Source organism: Podarcis melisellensis (assembly GCF_964234715.1).
Source record: "Podarcis melisellensis genome assembly, chromosome: 8".
Classification (NCBI taxonomy): domain Eukaryota; kingdom Metazoa; phylum Chordata; class Lepidosauria; order Squamata; family Lacertidae; genus Podarcis; species Podarcis melisellensis.
The window spans coordinates 53040921-53059071 of NC_138540.1; the positions used below are offsets into that span (position 1 = coordinate 53040921).

At 49.9% G+C, this 18151-nt stretch overlaps 1 protein-coding gene across 2 annotated transcripts in view; it reads right to left on the bottom strand.

Annotated features, from left to right (window-relative positions):
- The window catches only part of FHOD1 (formin homology 2 domain containing 1), a 33951-nt gene extending 15800 nt beyond the window's left edge, over positions 1–18151 (bottom strand). Inside the window, exons 1-4 of one of the 2 annotated variants that reach the window (XM_081921087.1) lie at positions 17889–18151; positions 7914–8020; positions 7466–7530; positions 172–239 (exon numbers count right to left, since the gene is read on the bottom strand). In XM_081921087.1, the coding sequence (XP_081777213.1) occupies positions 172–239; positions 7466–7530; positions 7914–8020; positions 17889–18089 (441 nt within the window). In that variant the 5' untranslated portion in view covers positions 18090–18151. The remainder of the gene's footprint in view (positions 1–171; positions 240–7465; positions 7531–7913; positions 8021–17888) is intronic. The other variant, XM_081921088.1, reaches the window with a different exon arrangement.

Genomic DNA, 18151 nt, shown 5'->3' on the forward strand with positions numbered 1-18151 from the left:
CAAGAGGAGAGCAGAAGCTGCAAGAGCAAAGAAGAGGGGAAATGAAGAGTCAGCAACAGAGCCTGGTGGTATCCACACAGAGCGCTGGGCTGGCTGGCTCAATTCCCCCCCCCCCCCAACAAAGCCGCACCTGCTGGGGGCAGAACAGGGAGGGCCTGGCAGGAGCCTTACCTGGAAAAGCTGCTTCAGTGAGAAGAGGGAGCGCCTCAGTTCAGGGCCCTTCGACCTGTAGAGCTTCTCTGGAGGAAAAACAAAATATTTCTGTCCATAAGGAACAGGCCATGGTCCATCTCAGAGCTCCAAAAGAATCAGCAGCAGAAGGAGACCCCTCCTCACCAGCTGCTTTCAGGATGCCTGGAAGTGCTAGCTTGAAAGAATGCAAAAACAACCTAATGATGTGGCACAGCAGTGAAAATGCCAGACTAAGTCTTGGGCAACCAGGGTTCAAGGCCCTGGATGACCTGGGGCCAGTCACTTGCCATTATTTGAAGAAGCAAAACCAAGCAAGGCAGAATAAGCACAGTAGCTGCAGCTGACCAGAAACAACTGGCCCACTCAAAGAAGAGAACCCCACAAGCACCTGCTTCCCTTTTAATTTTACAAGTTCAGTCTTTTCCACCCAAAAGCATTTCTCTACTTGAGCACTTTGATGCAATTTATGGCAAGGAAAGGGGCAGCTATTCTGCCCCCATGCCTAAAAACATCCTTCACTATGCTATAGCACTAAAGAGCTGAGGTCTGGGACTGGCTGCCATCCCTGAACCTGAGCACTTTATTCCTATATAGCCAAAGGGAGTTTCTAAAAGAACTTTTAAATCTCATAGCATGCACCTTCTTATCTAGAAAGGGTGGATGAATCCTCTTCTACTTTCATACCGGTAACATCAAAGACAAACCAGTGTAAGGAACCCTACATCAGGCTGCCTTTGAAGACTTTCAGAAATTGCAATTGCAACTGGTGCAGCTGCCAGGATATAGGCTACTCTCTCCTTCATTGGCACCACTGCCACGTGGCTCTCTCACACACATGTGCTGCCCAAGAGGGCTCCCATGAATCAGCCCAGAAACAGAAGCATCACTTCAGATGCTGAGAGAGCAGACTGTCAGTGCTCCCTCTGAGCCAGAACCTCCCTGGATGTTTAGAAGTAGCCTGCAATTTCTCCTTCTGTTTAAGGCCCCTTTTCTGGGCAAGCCCATCTTGACAAGTTCGCCTACTTCTGTCCGGGAATGTCCAGCCATTCAGTCCCTCCTGGACATCTGAAGTGGCCTGGCTCAGCCCCAGAGGGAGGCCCTAAGGGGTGCCTCATCACCCCCAGAAACCCCTGAGAACTGTGGGGCTTCCAGGGCTGACTCTGGAGGATCTGCTTTCTCTTGTCCTTCCTGCAGCCCTCACCTCAACTCATGGGCACTGCACAGGCTTGCAACTCAAGTCAGACCAGACACAGAAGGCAGAGTGGAAAGGGAGAGCAGGAAAGGGCAAAAGGGTGTGATTCAGTTGTGTGGGGAGCACAACTGTGGAGAATATTGCGAACCACCCTGAGATCTTTTGATGAAGGGCGGTATATACGTCTAATAAATAATAATAACAAGGAATAAAGGGCACCACACAATGCCTATGGTACAGAACACGTCATCTGCCTTATATGGAGTCATTAGACCACTTGGTCCCTCTTGCTCAAAAAGTATACATACACTGAGAGCCAGCCATGGCGCTCAAGGGTTTCACACAGAGGACATTCCTAACCTCACCTAGAAATGCTGCTAGTGGGGAGTGAACCTGGGACCTTCTGCATGCCTAACAGCTGCTCTTCTACCCCTCCCCAGAAAGCAACCGCCCCTGTGGGGCTTCCGTCTTCTGCAGCCAATATTGGCTCAGGTTTGGAGCAAAGAGAATCAGCTCCTCTGGCCAGCCCTCCCTCTCATTGGCCTTCCTGCGGCTGAGGATCTCTTCCCAGGCAGGAGTGTTGCCACTGACAACAGGCAGGAGTTGCCGATGCTCTTCTACCACAAAGCTATGGCCCTTTCCCCTTGCAAAGTAGCACTGCCAAAGGTTGCTCCTTCGGCTCTGCCTGCCCCCTCTTCTTTCCAGTGACCCCATTCCAAAACAGAAGAGTAGCTGCGGCCATTCTCCTCAGGCCACCTCTGTGGGCCAAGCGCCAGAGAGCAGCTGTAGCCCAAGTAAGGCCGGCTGGCACAGAGCTTGCAGTCTTCCTGTTTTCTGCAATACTATATAAATATCTCTTACAGCTTCCTATGCACAGACGGAGACCTCTGACAAAAGAGAGAAGGAGGGAGGCCAGGCTGCTCTTTCTTCTCCTCTCTCAGCCCAGAGCCAGAGCACGGGACCTGCATACTATAAACAAGAAAGCGGAGGGGGCTCCTCTTCCTGCCTGGAACAGACCAAAGCTCCATCGAGACATGGATGTGCCATTTGCAACTCCTCCCTCAGGCACCAAGATGTCAAGGTAGCCAGTGTCACTGACTAGTCAAAATGAAATTGCAGGTAATGCCTCTCTCCCTTGAGACATTCTCTCTCAAAGAGAATGGTATAGCAGAGAGGTCACCGGCCTTGCTCCGCTGGTACCATCTTGGACTTCTGCTTCTTCTTGGTGTGACTGCTGAACAGGTGGTGGGGATGTCCTGACCCCCTGCAGGTGGAATGGTAAGGCAGGTGAAGGTGCCCACTTGCACCCCCATTTTGCTGCCCACTCCATCAAGTTGCAGCATTCATAGGAATCACTGCTTGCTTGCAAAGGGATGTGGGAGGTACAGGCAGGCAAGCAAGTGCAGAGACAGACAGGCAGTGGTGAAGGCAGCTGCCTCGGGTGGGGATTGAGGACAGGGTCTTAGCAGGTCCAGGGGGCTGGTTAGGAGGATGAACACCTTGCTCCAAGCATCTTGCTTTCCAAGTCACTCTTACTCCACTCAAAGCACAGGGGTCTCACCCTGGAGTCTGCAAAGGAGCAAGAGTAGATTTTACTACAGCAGTGGCAGCCTGCGAAGGTGGAGATGAGCAGGAGGCAGAACGGAAGCTCCACTTCCTCTATGAATGAAGACAAAACCTCCAACACTTCCTGCCTTGGCAGCCTGGTGCACAACGGTCTGGCAAGGGAGCACATCTGCATGCCGATGACAGTGCCACTGCTGGGAATAGGCACATGAGCCAAAGAGCATGTGCACACAGAGGAAAAGAGCCAGACATGGATCAGGCAGACAGGAAGGAAAGAGGGGGACAGCTCAGAAGGTGCAGGAGCGGAAGAGCCACATGTGCAGCAGTCCCAATTGTCTTCTTGGGAATGTTGTTGCTCAAGAGGTCAGAGAGTCCCATTTCAGCAAAATGACAGCAGCTAAGTTAATGGACTTGGCCACTGCCTTTGGTAGGCTATGAGTCTGTGGCACAGATATGACACCTCCACCTAACAGCTGCATATTGCAGGTGGAAGGAAGCTTGCAAATGCACCAGGAGATCCCCTCTTATACAACCAACCATGAGCCTACCCACAAGTAAGCATGGTTACGGTTACGGTGAAAGACTCACTCAATAGGCTAGCAGTGAAAAGTATCTTCCCAAACACTAGCTGCATTCAATCTAGCCTTATTCTCACATGCCTTTACACATCATGCCTTCCCCCTTCAAATGGAAGCATGTGGGGCATGTCAAATTACCAACCCTTGCAAAACTTTCTCATCTTCAAGAACCACAGGTTAAAAAGTTGTATGTAGGTTTCGCTTTCATTTTAAAATGATCTTATCGTGTGCTTTCTGTAAGCTGCCTAAGGAACCACTGAGTTCACATGGGCTGTTCACTTCCCCTGCCAGGACAAGTTCTTCACAAGTTCCCAGCTCCTGCATTTCAAGGCACACACTGTGTGACAACCTCCGGTAGAATAGTACTGCAGTACTGCCCTTCCCGCACATGTCCAAAATTAAAAGTTTACCCAACTTGAACTGAATGAGGTTATGGCACTCTGGACCTGTTGTGGCTTAAAATGAGACTGAAGACAGCCAACTGGGCAACAGGCCTAAATGCAGCAGTGGGAGCCTCCCTGGAATTCCTTGCAAACTTCACTCTGCAGGAGGGCACAATTGTTTCCACACTGAGGAATCATCAGCTGAACGGGGAGGTGGGGGAGCAGGGCAGGCATGTAGGAGAGGGCCAGTCCTACACAAAGAGCCCACAGACCTGGTGCCAGAGGGATTGCCTGGCACCAAGGACAACAGAGGGATACAACTGGATATAACCCAAAAGGTTTCATCACGTGTTAAAAATTTGAACAAGTTTTTAAGACCTAAAAAGTGCTTGTTAATAATTGAAGGCAGAAAACCCAGGAGATGTCGCCAGGCTGCCCAGAGTGCTTCTTCCAACCCCTGGAAATGAAGGGCCAAACATTCACATGGACAGACATAGCAGCAGAGAGCCAAGTTCGTCACCAGATGGCACCTGCTTAGTCCTCTTTCCCCATCACTTTCTGGGCAAGGAGGAGCACCAGGCTATGTTCAGGATCCAGCAACCAGGAAACTAGCCTAGTGCATTGAAGGGGAATTCAGCAGGCCTGTGCAGAGCTTGCCTGAGGCTTGGGGACAGGAGTCCTATTGGAATAAAGTTATAACCTCAAACCAAAAAGCAGCCAGTCACTGGCACAGCCCCATGGCCAACTTAGCCCTCCAAGGCCCAGGGCAAGTGTAACTGGCAGCCCCTCCCCCAAGCAAGGACCTGGGATTTAGACTTGCTTTTCTCCCCAGACTGTCAGCTGCTTTGTAAACTGAAAGAAGCTTCAAAAGCAACTGGTGATATGTAGGGGAGGTGGTCAGCTTTGCAATGGCAACTCAAACACACCACATAGATGAGAACAGGTTGCTGGATCAGACCAGTGGCCCAACATCCTGTTCTCAAAGAAGAGGCCCACTAGAAGCCTATGGGATGTACATAAGTACGACATGCATGCAGCAAACTTCTCCCCTGTGGAAATTCCCAGAAACTGGTATTAAGAAGAACACAGCCATTGTGGCTAGTGGACATGAAATTGTCTATTTCATAGGCATGAAATTGTTTATTTCTCTTTTAACATCATCCAAGTTAGTGGCCATCATTATCTCTTGTGGAAGTGAATTCCATTATTTAATCACACACCATGTGAAGAAATACTTAGTTATGTCTGTCCTGAATCTTCCAACATTCAGCAAGTCAAGTCTGAGAGCTAGCACGGTACATAGTGATAATGGTGATGTACCGTATCAGAACATGTTATCTGACCAGTGCGATAAAGCACGCAGATTTTAATTAAAAGCTGGGAATCACTTCTTTTCTCACCAATGGAAAACATTTGTCTAGCTGGCTGTGGAGTCCCTCTCCCTGTAGGTTTCAAGAAAATGTGGGGCAGAAAATATTGTACTAGAGTCTATCTTTTCCTGGGCAGAGTTATGTGAGACCGATTGGATTCTTTCTGCCTAAGGAAAAATATCATCGGGGTATCAATCAGCACCTACAGTCCTACTGCAAGAGAACGCAACCATGCAAACAGAACCCACTCCCCCCAGGGAAAAGGCCTGGCACTGGACACTTCTCTGCAGCTTTCTGACCCTATGTAGAGAGACCCTCTAACAGAGAAAGCAAGCAAAGATTGGATAACAAAGAGGCAAGTGACCCCACAGAAACAGTACATAGAAATATCTGTGGAGGAACATTGGCCCACCACAACAGCAAGCACATTCCCCCCTCGGACACTAGCCTGCCAGGAACAACAAGGTCAAAGAGCAGCCTGTGAACTTTGGCTCCACTTCAGGATTGCGTTTGCCAAACCTTTCCCAGAATGTTTCATGAGTGAAGCAAGAACCCAAGTAGGGTTGTGACTGTAGAACTTTAATTTGCAAAACTATGGCAGGAAAAGCAACAGAAAGCCATGTGTTTTTTTATGATTCCTGCCGGGCCAAGGACTTTTCTCTTTTCTCACACTCCATTATTTGCCTGACTTCCAAGCTACATTCCATGGTTGTGGCCCCTTCAAATGACGTTCTTTAAGGGTACATATTTCCCAAGCAGGCAGCAACAGAGCCCTGGGAACGCAAAGAGCAGGGCTGTTTACTAAGCCGAACCCTTGTTGCCTTCATGGTCTCTTCAGTGTAGATTCAGCATCTTCTGCTAACTCCTTACAACCACCATTATCATCCGTGTGTGTTGGGACTGCAACCATCCTAGTCAGAAAATACTAACTAGCTACTGCTCTAACAATTGCCAGGTTCCTAGAATCCCTTGCTATAAGAAAGATTAAGCAGGAAGGAACCCTCTCCACTGACTTAGTTAAGCATCACCACTCAAGCCCCTTCCTCCTCTTCTGATGCTTGACTTCTTCTGGCCACACTGGGATAATGAGAAAAGCCACAGGGAAGAAGCCGGTGCTTCAGCACTTCCTCCCTCGCTGTGGCCACCCAACTGCACCTCCCAGATAAACCTCTGGCTCTCCAGGGCTCTGCTCCCACATGCCCTTGGGGCAGTCCTGCTGTCCAGTACATGGAGTCTATTTTGAGTGCAGAGGGAGAGGCCCAGCAGCCGCCCACACAGGCTCCGGAAATACTTGCAACATTTATCAGCTCTGACAAGACTGGATGCAAACCAAGGGAAGCCCGGGAGTGCATGTGCTGAGTCATAAGGAAACAGCAGCCAGGACTGAAGCAACAGCAGAGTAGCATGCAGAACAATTGCAGGCAGGAGGCAGAGGGAAGAGGCAGCCGTCTGCTGGCTCAGCTGAGAAGCAAAGCTTCCCTCCCCCTCTGTATGAGTTGTGAACAGTTGATTCCTTCAGTTGGACAAAGGTACCTTAAGGCTGCTAAGTAGGAATGGGGAATCTTTGCCCTCTGGACAATGCTGAACAACAACTGCCATCACCCTGACCCATGGGAGATAAAAGGCCACAGGCTCTAACTGTGCTGCAAAGCAAGGTGTCCCAAGAGCCCTATTTCAGGCTTGCAAACAGGCACTGGTAATCTGGGTAAAACCTCAGTTTGGAAGAGTTTCTTGGTTGTTACACACTCAAATTAAAACAGGAAGAGATAATAAGCTTGACTTGTCTATCTTTTGTACCCTAGAGGGATTAGAAATAATTGGGCAGACTTGGTGGTTCCAGCACTTTTAGCTTTGCTTACTAAGTAAAAATAAAAGCAAACCTACTGGATTGGATCACTCTTGAGGGCAGCAGAAAGTTTTCCAAGGCAAGTTACCCTAATTTGCGCAGGAAAAAATTCCAGATAACCCACATCAAGGTATTTTCTCCCCCGCATAGCACTAGAAGAAGCCAAGTTCAGAGTTAGGCGGCGGCAGCAGCAGCAGCAGCAGCAGCAGCTGACCCTGTGTTAGCCCTCCCGTGGTCGTGCCTTGGAAGGCCAATCCCAACAAGTGCTTTCAGAATCCGTGGCCAGCAAGAGAGCAAGAGCTGAAGGAGCTCCAAGCAATAACAGAGTTGAGACTCACCAAGGATGGCCTGGACTCGGACAGAGAGCTGTGTGCGGAGAAGCAGGATGGGCCGTCTCCCTTTGCTGCAACGACAGGAAAGGAAACAGGACCTAGATCAGCACAGGCTCCCTGAGCCCCAGCCTGCTTCCCAAGAACACTTGCCAGCCAGCCACTGGGAACCTCCTCCCCCTCCTCTTCAACGCATTTGCTCACCAAACAGCTGAAGAGAGAAGATGCCACTGGCTCAGCAGGGAAGCAAGAGGAATGTGGGGCACTGACCACCTAACCATGCCAACTTCACAAGTGTGGACATCTACTAACAACCATATTTCGGGATCTGCTTGACAAGATTGCCTCAGGTGTTAGGGTTAAATGGCAACCTGTGAAGCCAGAAACCTATGGAAAGTGCTGCCCAATACAGGTTGGGAAAGAGTAAATATACCCTGTAGTAGAGAGATATTTTCACCTGATTTCTTCATAGAACCCTTCCAGCTCATCTTTCTGCTCCAGCAGAGAAAGCTCCAGGTCCAGGTAGTGCCCAGAAGGCAAGACTTGCAAGGTGCAGTCCTCCAGCTGCAAAACACAAGCACATCCAATATTAGAGAGGGAGTCTGCCTGCCTGCTCACTTAGGGAATCAACAGGGCAGCAAAGAATGCAAAACGAAAGTGAGGAAAGAGTCCCGAGTAGCCAAAGCCAGGTGAGCAGTGGGCAGGTGAGCCAAGCAGGCTGACTAGCACAGGGAACAGGCCCATCCCTACAGGCACCCTGTGCCCCTTCCCCAAGCCATTTACGTTTAACAGAAGGACTAATTCAGACTCTCCCCTGGCAACTCAAAAGACACGAGGAAGTGATAGCTAACTTCCCATGATTTGGGGGTGGTTAGTGCAGAACCCTTCCTGGCTCCAGACATACCCTCAAGTACGAATACTTGCTACCAGAAAAGGTGGCATGCAAGGTTAAGCTGATTAGAAACCCACCCGCAGCTTCCTCTCCCACCCTTGTGCTACCCGTCCCTCTGCTCTGAATGTGGGTGAATCACCACAGGTACAGCTACGGTGGTGGGCTGGATGCCGACCATGGGCCACTCCTGTTGTAAAGCATGCAGAACCAAAGCCATTATGAAATAAAGCCCTAGGCTCTACGTCAGGCCCCATGAAGGAGGACCCCAAAGTAGATAGAGGCTCTGCCCTCCGGCTCAGTGGTACAGCCTCCAGCAGCTTGCTTTCCTCAGTGGACGTGCAACAGGAGCCTTGGGATGAGCAAAGAACTCAGAAAGGGTGAGCTGCAACTCAGAATTCTTGAAATGTGAAGACCACTCAGTGGATAAAAACCCCAGCAGAAGATGGAGGCAATGTCTGAAAATGACCAGCAAAAGAGGGAACTGCCCAAAGAGTGACTGCAGAAAGGAGTTGGGTGTCTCTATTCCACTTTCTGTTTACTGGTTTTACTGCTTAAGTGGATTTTAATTGTGTTGTAAGTCACACGGAGAATCCTCTGGCTTGAGGAACTGAGTAGCATATGTTGAAACTGCATAAAAGATTCCATTTCCAGTGGTAGTTTTGTGTCAATCTACAGGCAGCATGCCTGTACACTACTAGGATTTCTCATTTCCAAAAACTCTTTGTGGTCAATGTGATGAGGTTAGAGGAGATGCCAAGGTGGTTTGGCCCCCTGCCTGCACCAACTGAATGGACAGCCCAGGTGTTCAGAAAGAGGGACAGGAAAGAAAAGTGGCGTGGTAGGGGCTATTTCTGCTTTAGAAGTAGCAGAGGAAGCTTGCAGGAAAGACACAGAGATCAGTCTGAAGAGCAAAGCAAAGCAAGATTGTGAGGATGGTTCTTGGGAGAAATAGCTTCCCCAGGTGACCCAAGTATGCCAGATATGCTGGAAAAACGGGAAGTGAGGTGTCAGGCTTGGGAAGGGGGAAATGTTGCTAGCCCAATACTGCAGAGACAGGCAGGCTGCACCAAAAGCCAAGGGCTGTGGGGTTTCTCCCCTCCTCCCAACAGTTTGCCTTCACTCCCAAAGGCAGACTCCTCCACTGTCTCCAGAGACAGACAGATGCTAACAAGAAAGCCCAGAGAGATGCAACCAACTTCATCTCAGAGACAGGGAAGATTGAGATCTGCCGCCACACCCCTCCCTCCCTCCCTCCCTTTGCAAGTCTTGCAGCTGACTCACCCCATGCTGAGTCAGACCTCATCACCACAACGGGAAGCTCCCAGCTATTCCCAAAAGCCATCACAAGGGAAATGCCTGATCTGAGGGGAATATTGCCTTTAGGCAAAAACAAAAACAAAAACAAACTAGCGATACAGCTCTGTTTCCAAATAGTAGGCTTTGCATTGATCAGAACAGGGATAGGACGCCCCACATCCAACACTCTGAAGGGCTGGCAAACTAGCCAAACTTGGATCGACACATTCATGCAAGGAGAGCTGTGCAATCCAGAGAGGGATTAGGCTGCCCCTCTCACCTGCTGCTCAGCCAGGACAGGCAGGGAGATGCTCCTCTCCCAGTGGAAGGCACAGCAGGTACTGATGCAGGAAACAGCTCCTCTTGGGAAAAAGGGCTGTGATGCAAATCCCCTCCTCACCATCAACTCTTTGGCTGCTCTCCAAGGGCAGGCAATGTAGAGTTAACAAGCCTTGTGAAGAAGAAAGGCTGGCCAAGTCCCAGGCCTGCTGCTGCCCCTCCCTCCTGTGATGAGCTTTGGCAGGAATCCTGCTCAACCTCAAAGAGGGCACAGTATTCTCAGTTCCAAGACTGATTCAGGCCATTCCAGTCCTGCCTGTCCACGTTCTGGACAGCTTCAGTGAAGGACAATGGGCTTGGGAAGGCAGAAAGGCATGTTGCAGGGCTATTCAAAAAGGCAACGGGCTGGCCTGTATCCAAACATGACCCCTTCACTCAAGGATCAGTGCCACAAGTGTCTCTATGCAACATCTACATGAAACTACTGGGGGGGGGAGTGACCCAGAGGCTTGGACTGAAGTGGCATCAATATGCGGATGACCACCCATACCTGCACACACCTGGCTGCACTTGGGGGTCAGCAACAGAGGCCCTTCTTTGCCCACCCCAAGGAAAGGTGGAATTGGCAGGGATGTGGCAGTGGCTGCTCTCCAGTGAGATTCATGGCCAACTGGGCTCCATCAAACAGCGGCACTGCGGGCTTTCTAATGAGATCTTAAAACTTCATTATTCTTGCAGGATATTTCTTGAAGGAAGGCTAAGTGGAGAGGACTTTTCAACTGTTGAGCTTGGCTGTGTTTTAGTGGACGTGGGATAGCAGCTTGTTTTATTAATGGTTGTCTCCACGAGCTTTACCTATTGTACTGATTTTCTGTCTTTTGCTGGAACATTCTATGTTTTTGTATGAGAAGCTTTCATCTTTAGGCTCAGTGGTAGGGCATCTGCTTTGCATACAAAAGATCCTGAGTTGCATCTCCAAGGAGAGTAGGAAAGATTCCCTGCCTGAATGCATAAGAACTGCTGACAGTTAGTGTAGAGTCCACTGTTAGAGACTCAGATATATAATCTAAGTGCCAAGTGGCACCTGAAACCTAGGTTGCAGTCACCACAATGGAATGACTAGGGGCTTTTTTGCAGTGAGGTATTATTATTATTAATTTCATTTCTATACTGCTTTATACTTTAAAGAAAAAAATCTCAGAGTAGTTTACATCACATTAAAACATCAAATAAAACCAATTCAAGCTTCAAGGAAAATATTTCAGTTCCTCCTCCTCTAGCATTTTTGCATTCCTCAGTCGCCAACCTGGCATCTAGAGATCTCCATGTGGTTGCAATTGGAGCCATGCCAGTTGCAAAATGTGGCTGGCTAATTTCTAACACTGGGTAGACCAGTGGTTCCCAATTGGTGGTCTTTGGACTTCAGGGGGTCCATTCACATAACAAAAACTTATATACAGATATCAACATTTTCAAAAGTAGGGGGTTCATAGCTTGGCTTTTGAAAAACAGAGGGTCTGCAGTACTTAACTGGAACCACTGGTGTGTACAATACTGAGACAGATGGACCCCCAATGGTCTGCTTCAGGATCAGACAGCTTCTTGCAGTCACCATTTAAAAACTGCTGTAAGATCCATTCCTCCATAGGCTATAGGAGGCAAGAGAGAAATTAATCCCTGATGGGGATCCTGGCTACTGAGAACTTCCCACTTTGGAATTAGAAGATGTCTAGTGGAGAATTTGGGATTCTATTCATCTCAGGAGGAGGAGGAGACCAGAAGTAAAAAGTTCCTAGCTCTCGTATTTGTCCAGCAACGTAGCCATCATCTGAGAAAGGATCACAAGCTGAACCTGTCCAGGCTGTCAGAGCTTCCAGAACTCATAACATCTCTTCTCATGGCTACTGTCCCCCAAAACTGAGCCTCACATCAGAGAAGTCAGTTTAGATGCCCACCTTTCTTATCCCGTTCCTTCCCCCTACACCTGCACCATGTGACCAGATTGTTTAGGCTCAAATTCTGCAGAAACGAAGGAGACAAATGTACCAGGACCACACTATTTACTTTGCACTTGTGCCCGAAAGAGAACAGCCCCTGATGATTAATGAGGGGTGTCACAAGCAGAGCCAACCTTTCATGCCAACAGTGCTCAGAAAACAAGGAACATAATGACGAACAGGCACCCACGACTGCTCTGGCAGGCAAGCTGATCAACTCTCCTTTTGGCCTGGAAACTGAGGCTAAGCCCTGCTTCTCATCAAAACACAGGACTCTGTCACCGTGTGCTGAAGCTTGCTCTCTCTGTTTTCCGAAAGGGCCAGCCTGCACTTCTTTTTGAAGTGTGGCAGCCGTGGGCCTCACCCAAGTCTTGAAAGTCAGAGGCTGTGGTTAGGAGGGGATGCTCAGCAACCAGCTAGTCACAGAGCCTAGTCATAGAATCATAAGTTGGAAGGGACCCTAAGGGTCATCTAGTCCAACCCAGGAATCTCAACTAAAGCATCAATGACAGATAGGCATCCAACCTCTGCTTTAAAAACTTCAGTGAAGGAGAGTCTAGTGTAGTACTGCTCAGAAGTGCCACTTGCTCAGCTCTAGAACTCCTCCAGTTTTTCTGCTCCTGCAAGACATATGGATTTCTCCCTTGGCTGCTCTGCTTTCCAGCCCCTCAGAGTTCTGAGCCTCACCTGGGATATGCAAGACAGGCATGAAATCAAGGCTATTGTCAACATGGCAACTTTCAGAATCTTCCAAAATACAGTTCCTGGGGGTGGGGGTGAATTTATCTGCTCAAGTTTGCTGACGTAGCACAAATCTTATAGCAGCCTCCCACAAGCTGGCGCCCACCTATAACTCCCATCAGCCCCAAACATCTGGAGAGCAAGAGGTTGGGGAAGGTTGGCTCATCATTACCTGTGGCAGGCAATGGTAGTGGGGGACAACTGAAAGCAAGATGGCCAAGAAACAAGCCCTCTTGTCAAAAACAGTACACAAAGTTGGGAGTCAGGAATAGCCCTCCCAAGACAGAGGACAAGAAGTTCTTGATGGCCCTGAGTATACTTGGGAGAACGTTTATTTTTAATATTCCCAGATGCAATAGCTGAAACAAACTCCAGAGGAAAATCTGACTGTCACTGGACTAATTTTGGACACAGAAGCTGGTCTTTGCTGTGCATGATTATCCCATCTGCTCAGCATACAGGAGAGAAGTTTCCAGCAACACCATTGCTTTGCTGCTACTAAAACCAGCACTCAGTCCACCCTCAAGGGGCAGCACCTTTGCTGCTTCATCAGGAATGCCCTCAGAATGAGGCCCCTTTACATCAGCCCAACATCTCCAATAAAGCTACGCCCTACTAGGGCACACGTGACAGGCTCTGCAAATGCTTTTAGGATTAAATGTGGACAGACAAGACTCATTCCAGGAGTCGGAGTGTGGGTCATCTTCAGAAAGCATGTTTTGTACTCCAAAGGTCAGTCTGGAACAAGAATTTCAGGAACTGATTTCCCTTGTAAGAACTAAACAAAAAAGTGAATTATGTGAGGATATGACTAACGCTACTCACTAGTTAAAGTGATTTTCACACTCTAAAAGTAGGTGGGAGGTGGAGAGCAACCGCTTAGCCTGAGGCTGGTACCTTTAATTCAGGCATGTTCCACCAGGTCTTTCAATGAGCTCTTGCACTTCCCACTACTCACCCATCTACCATGTAGCAAACTGATCTTTTGAGACATACCCAGCATCCTTTTCAGTCTCTCAGCCCACACCTCTCATGTCTACCCAACATTCTGCAGCCCACACCAATCACCTTTGTCACTACCTTTCTCAAGGAAACAGAGGGAGGATTTCTGTAAAGTTGGAAAGAAGAAAACAAGATGGCTCAGCTGCAGAGTGAATACAGGGAACAGAGAGGGCATTCAAACCAAGGCCTGCAAGCCTGTTCAACAGTGTACATGGGGGGGGGGAATTAACCAAGCTTTCCAGGCCCCCATTCGCAAACCACGGACTCTGCCATTGGCACCAAGCACACACTGCCCACCTGTTCCATTGCCTACAATAGGAAGCTTCCTTCCAAGCCCAATTTCAGCAGGGAGAGCACCAGAGACTCTGCAGGCACATGTATTGCCCGATACATGGTAACATCTTCAACAAATACAGTAATAAAAGGAGAGCTAAAGAGGAAATATGAAAAGTTCAGTCTGGGAGGCAGTGGCGCTTGAGACAACGAAGGATCTGAACAGAAATATCAGCTGGGTGATGCAGAAATGGGAGTGAAAGGGAGAGAGAAAGCTAAGCTTCAGCCTCTGTGTACAGGTGGCCCTGAAAGCCATGGGAAAGTGGTCATTCAGTGTGTGGAGAAAAGAGCAGAAAACAAGAGATCCCCAGGCAGGCCCCTCAACAAAGAGAAAGAAAACAAAGGAAGATACTCCACCTAGGTAAATACTGAAAGAACACTTAGACAGGCAAAAAACCAGATGAAAACAGAATCAGAGACTGACTGACGGGCATAAAGTAGGGTGTGTTTGCGACCTGTGGCCCTCCAGATGCTGCTGTGGTACTTCAACTCCCAGCAGCCAATGATCAGGGATGATGGGAGCTGTGACACTCCATTCGCATAAAGGGAGTCAAGCAGGAGAGAGTGACACCCCCCCTTGTAGCAAAGGCACCAAACAAGGATCAAATAGTGACTTTTGTAGTGAGAGATCAACAGATTTTTGCAAGAGCAGTTCCAGGTTTAGAAGCCAGAGGAGGAAGGCAAGAGCTGAATTGGAAGATGGATAGCAGGAGTAAGGAGAACACTTCACAAGTTTGTAGGTGAAGAGTGGAAGGGGAAATAAGGCACTCCTGAGAAAACCTCTTCTGAAGCAAGTATTTTGCATTGGGAGGAAATCCTCCATTTGCATCAACATCATCTTCACAGTAGGTATTTCCCCCAAAACTATAAAGCCATTTCTGACCCCATGGGGGAAGAGAGGGGGTTGCGGTCTTGCCCCTCCCCCAAGCGCGGGGGCTGGCCTGCTGCCCCCGCGAGAGTTGGGGGAATCCCTGGGCGTGCCTTCCACCCGTCCGCCAATCGGCCGGCTAGGGGAGGCGTGGCCTTGGCATACTTAAGGCCAGGCACGCCCAGGGACCACCCTCTTTATGCAAATGGATCGGGGGGAAGGTACGCCATCACCTTCCCCAAGAAAAGGGGTAGTCCGGTAAAGGACTCCGGGGGGCGTTGTCTTGTCCGAAACCTGGGAAGGTAAGGGCCTCCGGCACGCCCCCGAGCGGTGACACCCGTGGGATCCTAGTTGGCGTACTTCAACAGGACCCCCCACGGTTCGTGTTAACCCATCCCGGTCACCATGCCGGGTAGTGGATAGGTGCCAATGCCTAAGGCCAATACCTTCAATTCTCTAATCAATAAAGTTGTGGCCTTTTCATGCCCAATTAACTTAATCAAAGTCTCCTGTGTCTTTATTTCTGGGGGGGGAGGGGTATTGACACGCAAAGCCATTTCTGACCCCATGGGGGAAGAGAGGGGGTTGCGGTCTTGCCCCTCCCCCAAGCGCGGGGGCTGGCCTGCTGCCCCCGCGAGAGTTGGGGGAATCCCTGGGCGTGCCTTCCACCCGTCCGCCAATCGGCCGGCTAGGGGAGGCGTGGCCTTGGCATACTTAAGGCCAGGCACGCCCAGGGACCACCCTCTTTACTCCTGGCCAGCTGAGAGGTTTTCCCATCCCACCCACCCTTAGGTATAGGTTAGCTTAGGTAGATATGACCTTGCTATGGACTTCGGTTGGTCGCCGCAAGGGGCCTGGTAGGAATTTTTTCCAAGTTGGCGAACTTACGGCCTTTTGGTTTTTTCGCCTACCTCGTAGCAAACGTCACAACTTTCTTTAGTATTGGCGGTTAGGCATTGGCTGGGGGTTCAATTGTTATGCAAATGGATTGGGGGGAAGGTACGCCATCACCTTCCCCAAGAAAAGGGGTAGTCCGGTAAAGGACTCCAGGGGGCGTTGTCTTGTCCGAAACCTGGGAAGGTAAGGGCCTCCGGCACGCCCCCGAGCGGTGACACCCGTGGGATCCTAGTTGGCGTACTTCAACAGGACCCCCCACGGTTCGTGTTAACCCATCCCGGTCACCATGCCGGGTAGTGGATAGGTGCCAATGCCTAAGGCCAATACCTTCAATTCTCTAATCAATAAAGTTGTGGCCTTTTCATGCCCAATTAACTTAATCAACGTCTCCTGTGTCTTTATTTCTGGGGGGGAGGGGTATTGACACGCAACAGGAGAGAAAGGGGTTACATTCCTCCATCAAGACCATAGCAGCAATCCCAATTAATGAATCCCCAGTTGATGCTCTTTGCCTTCTTTAGGGCGGTGGCAGCGGCAGAGGGGTGGGGAGTCTGTGTTAAATGCAAAGAGGCCCTGAGGGTTAAGTCTCACTTAGCCCTCAATTCCTGCAATATCTGCAATAACTAGACTATAATAAGAGCTGTTGTTTGTGCACACAGCCTGGCTCTAGAGCACATGTTTAAAACCCAAGCACACTTAGTTTGAACGGCTTTGCCTGTTTGTTCCCAACCCCCTTTAGTCGCCAACAAAAAAATACCCCATGACTATTGACATGAGATATTCAGCTGCTTCATGCCAAAAATAAAGCAGCAAATGAAACAACAAATCAAGACCAACATCTAAATGTAGGGAGTTCAGCTTATTTAGAGGCCAGGAGATGAAACGCAACACACATCCTCCACCTCTGCTGGCCCAGGCTACAAGACACAACACAGGGACTATACCACTGAGGCAGCCAATAGCTGTTCCTAGGATACCTCTGCAAGGCTGACCAAACAGCATGACTGAACACCAACCTATGGTGATCAAAATATCTGCTCTGGCCTAAATATATGGTTTGAGTCATACTGGCACAGCAAACGCTACAGGTCCATCAATACCTTGTCAGTGCATACATTCTCAGCTATGATGTCAAGATATAAACTGGACAATATTCATTTATTGCATGTGTTTTGAGCGCTTATCTATTTCATGCCTGTGGCTGCCAAAAATTTATATATCATTTTAACTCTGTCACTGCTTTTTGTCTCTTGTTATCTCTGGACTGCAGAAAAATGTCATGTTAGACTGAGAATTGCGCAATGCAGGTAGAATTACGCAATGCATTCTAATACACCACAAGACCATCTCAAGTTAGGCAAGCGGACCTTCTATAGCCATAATTTTGCACACAAAAATTCTAAGTTGGGAACCTCCCAACTTTTTAGAAAAAAATTGTCCATGTTGTATTGCCAGGCAAAGCAGATGGGGACTCTGTCCAGAAATGCATCATCACTGATTTGTATGCTGCCTTCTTATAGTAAGACCACGTGCAAGGCTGGCGGTTTTAAAAGGAATAAGAAATTTACAGAGCAGAAACCAAAAACCTAAAGGCAAGAGAGGAAGGCAGAAGGCGGCAAATCCACCCCCATAAGTGAATGCTGAGCTTTGGGCACCCTAACCTTACTGTGGGGGGCTCCTCTTGGGAAGCTGTGCCAGCCCCAATCCCCCTTGAGCATGCCAAGAGTGCAAAAAAGGAGAAAAAGCCAGGCCTCCCTTGGTGGCTCTCCTCTCCTCCAGGGAGATACCTTCAGATGCTACTTCCCAGACGCTGGATCACTCCTCTCTCCTACTCCCACCCCAGCATCCTGCCCTGATAGGAACCAAGCACATGACCATCGTGGGGCTCCAGGAAGCGGCAACCTCCCCAGCTGCGGACAGCGCTGTCCTCCCCCCGCACCAACAGCCGCCGGGACTAGTAGCCACGGGCGGCGGCGCCAGCCGGCCCCATCCAGGGAGCAGCTGGCCCCGTGAACTTCTGAGGGGAGCACAGCCAGAGGCTTCTACCGCCTCCTGCCCCGTTGCACCTTCCGGCGCTCTGCACGCACTCAGAGGCCGCGCACATCTCTCTCTCTCTCTCTCTCTCACCGGGAGCGGGGCGTCGAGAAGGCGGTGGAAAGCGGGCAGCTGGGCGGCGAGCGGCAGCGCCTCGGCGACGGGCTGGGCGGGCGGGCGGCGCGGCTCCGGGAAGGCGGCGCACGAGAAGGGGTCCCCGTCCTCCAGGTACTGCAGCCGGCACAGCACCGAGCCCGGAGGCGGCGAAGAGGAAGGAGCGGGAGGCTCGCCCATGGCCGCAGCACCCAGGCTAGCCTCGCCTTAGTCCCGGCGAGAGAGTCTGAGGCGAATTGCGG